Genomic DNA, 5,489 nt, shown 5'->3' with positions numbered 1-5,489 from the left:
GAATGTAATGCTCCATCTGCTCCTTTTCACCATCACGAACGACTCTTTCCCAGCAGGGCCCCATGTACTGTTGTACAGGCTGGTCACTGCACAAGGTGCCCTTCTGAGGGATGAGAGGGGCTGAGATCCAGCTCTTGTTGCATTCATCATCTATTATAGTGATTTTCTAATCTCATCACTCCTTATGCATTTAGTAGGTGACTTTCTACTGTAAGGATGAGCTTTCTCTTTATCCCCACTTATTTAGTTCCCTGTATCAACATGGACTCTGGGTTGTAATCCATGACTCAATTTATCTTGATGCCCAGACTATCCCAGATTTGGCCAGTGGAGCCCTTCTGGCTGGCTCCTATGTTCTCTTGACACATCCTCATCATTCTTCAGGCACTTGGGAGATGGTTTTATAGCATTCTTGATGCCTCAGGAGTGCAGCCAAGTTCATGTCCTAGTCCAGCTTAGAGACAGAAGTCTTCACAGAGATTTAAAACCTGGACTTCTTCAGGATCCCACTGGTGCTGTCCTTCTGTCCCTTTCTCGTGCCCTTCTCATCACCATCACAGGACAAAACAGGCAGGAAAGAGATTTCTGATATTGTATCCAGGGACACAGCTCCCTTGCTATTCCAACTTTGTTGCTCCCACTTGTTAACAAAAGCCCTTAACTGCTAAGATTTAGATCCCAGAGTTCGGGCAGGGTGGTCATGCGAGCTTCACCCTTTACTAGGTCTCAGATGCAGGGTGGGTGGTCCTCAGAAATTCATCCACGGGGGTCCAGGGTAGACCTCATCCAGCACCCCCATGAAACTTCACATTGGGAGAGCTCAGTACTGGTAGTGGTTCTACTCTGACAAAGGTGGGCAGAGGGGCTGCTCATGGGGTGCACAGGGCACTGATGGCACACACTTTTCTCTGCAGAAGAAAATGAAACTACGTGGTACCAAAGACCTGTCAATCGCTGCTGTGGGGAAGTATGGGACTCTACAGGAGTTCTCCTTCTTTGACAAGGTGACTGTCGGGGCTCAGATGGGCTCAGATGTTCAGGGCAGGAGCTCCTGGGAAGGGAGCAGGAGGGAAGGAGAGCCCTTGGGTAGGTGTGAGAGGAGGGGCTGGCACTAGTTTTCACAGTGGAAGGGATTGTGGGCCACTGGTGGGCAGGAGGCAGCAGAGCTCAGGACCCAAGCCTGGTTTGAGGACACATGTCTGCTGCTCCTCAGCTGTGTGGCTTTTCTAAAGTAGGGATGGTCCTGGGACTCCCACCCAGGGTCAGTGGGCCAAGCCAGCAAGATGGCCTGTGCACATGCTGTCTGAACTGCGAATTGCTGCATGGAGAGCCTTGCCCTGCAGACCACAGCCAGTCACTTTAGAGCACGCCCATGTTGGTAACTCTGCATGCACCTAGTGATGTCTGAACCAATTGGGTGAGGAAGTGGGGGTTGGGCCTGTCCTCAAGGCCCCTCACTCACTCTCTCCACAGGTGCGCAGGGTCCTAAAGAGCCAGGAGGTCTACGAGAACTTTCTCCGCTGCATCGCACTCTTCAACCAGGAGCTCGTGTCAGGCTCAGAGCTCCTCCAACTCGTCAGCCCTTTTCTAGGGTGAGCAGTACTCGGGCTCCCCACGTGGGATTTGTTTTTGTAAACTCTGTCCACCCTTCTTTAAGCCACTGCTTTGGATAGGTGCGTTATTCAATGTGGTCTTTAAATGAAAGTTGTTATGGAGATTGTTATAGATTCACCTGCAGTTATAAGAAAACAGATTGTAGGACTCATTCCCCTCTCTCTCCCCCGCCTCCACGGAAACACCTGAGGTCAGCACCACAATCAGGATGGTAGCATTTGGGCAACCCACCCATTTTTGCAGGTTTCTCTGTTTCTGGTACCTGTGTGTGTGTGCGTGCGCGCGCGTGTGTGCGTGCATGTGTGTGTGTAGCTATATCTCCTGGAAGGGTCATGTGTCCACCACCACAGTCAAGATAGTCAACAGCTATGGAACCACAAGGATTGTCGTGCTGACCTTTGATACTCAACGCCTGTGTCCCTCCCTCTCCCTGTCCCAGGCCTAGCCCCCAGCCCCTGGCAACCACTCAGCTGCACTCTGTCTCTAACACTTCTATGACAAAAGTGTTACATAAATGGAATAATACAGTATGTAACCTTTTTGGGATCAGCTTTTTCCACTCGGCGTAAAACCCTGGAGGTTCTCTTAATACAGGCTTTTAAAATTTTACCCTGGAGATTCTCTTAATATAGGCTTTTAAAATTCTACCCTGGAGGTTCTCTTAATATAGGCTTTTAAAATTTATCTAACAGTCAAATTTCAGGAAGAATGAACATCTCTGCCTAGCATCTCAGCTGCCCAGAGAGAAACCCTGTCAGCAGGTCAGCAGCCAGCTTCCAGCATGTCCTGCTGCAATGTGGGGGCAGGCAGCTGCTGGGAAGGCAGGGGCATTCTGGGAGGTGAACGCGCACACGCAGTTCATACACAGTGCACTTTGGGTGGGGAGGTTGGCCGGGTCCCAGCGTTGCCTTCCCCTCACCAGGACTGTCACCTTGGGCAAGTTCCTTAGCCAGTCTGACCTCAAGTTTCAGAAAGCTCCACGTGGGCTCTGTATGTAAAACCCTTAAAATAGAATCTGAAACATGGCAAGCACGCATTATACACGACCATGTGTGACCTCTGGCCCCAAAGACACCCCAGGGGAGACTGCCTTGCTCTGTCACAGCAGGATCACCATGCCAGCTGTCATAGTAACTATACCCTTTCAGTAGGATTTGATATTTATTTAAACCTGAATCCAGGTGACATTGGGGCGAATTACTTGAAAAACTTCTCATCAACATACATTATGACTCATGAGAATGTATCCATGTGGGTGGTTCTAGGAGGAGTCTCCCATGGGGGCAGAGGGCTCTGGAGCAGAGCTTGGCAGACTTTATCTGTCAAGGGCCAAGGATCAGGACTGCCCAACTCTGACATTGTGCAAAAAAGACACAAACAGTGATTCAGGAATGGACCTCACTGAGCCAATAAAACTTTATTTACAAAGACAGGGTTGGGCCGGTTGGCCATAGTTGATCAACCCCCTCCCTCTTTCAGTCAGGGAACATCACTGACCCACTTCTGCCAGTCTAGGTTGTCTTTTCCAGTATGTTTCAAGGCTGTCCTGCAAGTGGTGGGGCCTGGTTGGTGACAGAGCATTGGGGGGTCGGATTCACTCCCAAGTGGGGACTTTATGAACATCTGATACTGGGTCCCACCCCTTGCCTCTCTCTGACCTTACATCTGGCCGTCTTTACCTGCAGGCATCTACACAGCCGTTCTGAAATCCCTAGATCACTTCCCGAAAGCCCCAGGGGTGCTGACTTACCATTCATTTGTCTTTATTTCTGAAGGAAATTTCCAGAACTCTTCGCACAATTCAAGTCCTTTCTTGGGGTGAAAGAGCTGTCATTCGCCCCACCCATGAGTGACAGATCTGGGGACGGAATAAGCCGGGAAATTGACTACGCGTCTTGCAAGCGCATTGGATCCAGCTACCGAGCACTCCCTAAAACCTATCAGCAGCCCAAGTGCAGCGGGAGGACGGCCATCTGCAAGGAGGTAGCACCCCAGGGCTCACATCAGCTTGTGTCATGAGTGCCTCCCGCAGAAACACTCCTCACCCCCATGTGTCAGATGAAAGACTGAGTGTTAACCTCCCCAAATGTTGAATAATAGGTGGCGCTAGGATGTGGCAAAAGAAAATACTTGATCATAGATGACAGTTTCTTATCCTGCTGGCAATTTGGGTAAGCCACAGAGCCCACAGCACCAGCATAGGGTTTGGATGCTCCTCCATCATTTTGACTTAACTTTATTTCTGCCATGAGCCTTCTCCGTCCTGGGTTCACTGCCCTCAGTGTGTTTCCTTTTAGCTTGACTACTGAACACTTCTTCAGGGTTAGTGGACAATTGCATTTCCAGAATTCAAGGGTGCCTGTTGGATTCCAGGGTATGGTCCGGAAGTTAGCAAGCTATGGCCTGTGGGCCAAATCCAGCCCACTGGTAGTGTTTATCTGTTAAATTTTGCATTACTGTATATGTCGCCTGTGGCTGCTTTACCAGGACCAAGGCAGAGCTGAGTAGTCCTGACAGGCCACATGGCCCACCAGACCTGAAGTATTTATCCGGCTCTTTACAAAGTTTGTCCCTGGAGGAGTATGATTTATTCACTTGACCAAAGTCATGTTTTTTCTTAAGACCATTTTAAAATTAAATTTACTATTTGTACGATTTACTATTTGTAAAATCAGCATGGTATTATTTCTGTCTTCTACATTGGACAGCACAGTAAGCAATTCCAGCCCTTGGAGTCTGTCATACTGGTAACTGCATTTCCTTGGTGCAGGTGCTGAATGACACCTGGGTCTCCTTCCCCTCCTGGTCAGAGGATTCCACCTTCGTCAGCTCCAAGAAGACGCCCTACGAGGAGCAGCTGCACCGCTGTGAGGATGAGCGTTTTGAGGTATGTGTGTTGGCGCTGCGGGGCCTTCGCAGCAGCCCTGGGTCCTAGCCAGGATGGGAGTGACCCAGGATGCGTGCCTGTCCCCACTCCTCCAAGGGACTGCCTTCTCACTCTCTCCTGCTCATCTCCCTCTCTACCCTGGAATGTATCCTGCCCCTGCTTAAACCCCGAGTCTCCCTTCGAGTATCAGGGATTTCCAGCAGTTTCCCTGACAAGTCCTTTTCTGCCTTGCTTTCCTCCAGGCTGGCCAGGCAATGGTACTTTTGTTCTTTAAAAAAAAAAAAGAAGTGTATTTGAATTTAATTACTTAAAATTAAGTTAGCTTAAGTTAATTTTTTGAAGTTTTTACTAATGTCATTGAAAGTTCACATGCAGCATAATAAATAACACAGCAATTGGGGTTCCCTTCCTCCAGCGATAACAGTTGTAAATCTATGTCATTGTATCACAGCTGGGGCAGTGACATTGACACATCTGCCCAGTTGGACTGTATTCGTGTGTGGGTGCCTGTTTGCATGTGTGGCATGTGTGTATGTGTGTATATTCAGCTCTGTGCAGTTCTCCCATCTGTGGGGTTTCATGTATCCACTACCACAGCCACTACCACGGCCACCACCACGGCCAAGATAGTGAACAGCTGCCCACCACTGGGATCCCTCGTTCTGCCCTTTATAGCCGAACACTTCCTTCCTGGCCCCACCCCAGCCCTGACCCCTGGCAGCACTGACCTGTCCTCTGTCTTTCTCACTGTCATAAATGGAATCACATGGTACGTACCCTTTGGGGACTGGCTCTCCCAGCACATGCCCTGAGAGCCATCCAGGGGCTAAGTGTGCCCCAGGTTCCTTCCTTTTTATTGCTGAACTAAACATGCTCTTGGTGCCTGTGAAGGGGGTCAGCCAGTGGTGATCAGCCCACGGTCTCAGGCCCTGAGCACTGAGTCCTGCATTTTTGCCTTCTCTGGCTAGACTCCAGCCCTGTAATCAGC

At 49.8% G+C, this 5,489-nt stretch overlaps 1 protein-coding gene across 4 annotated transcripts in view; it reads left to right on the top strand.

Moving 5' to 3' along the window:
- Window positions 1–5,489, top strand: part of SIN3B (SIN3 transcription regulator family member B) — a 38,956-nt gene that overhangs the window by 20,460 nt on the left and 13,007 nt on the right. Inside the window, exons 1-5 of one of the 4 annotated variants that reach the window (XM_011366867.2) lie at window positions 913–1,004; window positions 1,236–1,374; window positions 1,474–1,592; window positions 3,390–3,597; window positions 4,385–4,501. In XM_011366867.2, coding sequence (XP_011365169.1) covers window positions 970–1,004; window positions 1,236–1,374; window positions 1,474–1,592; window positions 3,390–3,597; window positions 4,385–4,501 — 618 coding nt within the window. In that variant the 5' untranslated portion in view covers window positions 913–969. Of the gene's footprint in view, window positions 1–903; window positions 1,005–1,235; window positions 1,375–1,473; window positions 1,593–3,389; window positions 3,598–4,384; window positions 4,502–5,489 lie in introns of those variants that run through there. The other 3 variants (XM_023534495.1, XM_011366868.2, XM_011366866.2) reach the window with 3 other exon arrangements.

This window comes from Pteropus vampyrus, unplaced genomic scaffold, assembly GCF_000151845.1.
Source record: "Pteropus vampyrus isolate Shadow unplaced genomic scaffold, Pvam_2.0 Scaffold126, whole genome shotgun sequence".
NCBI classification, from domain to species: domain Eukaryota; kingdom Metazoa; phylum Chordata; class Mammalia; order Chiroptera; family Pteropodidae; genus Pteropus; species Pteropus vampyrus.
Note: the sequence above shows the minus strand (reverse complement) of the source record. Positions and strands in the feature narration are given on the sequence as shown.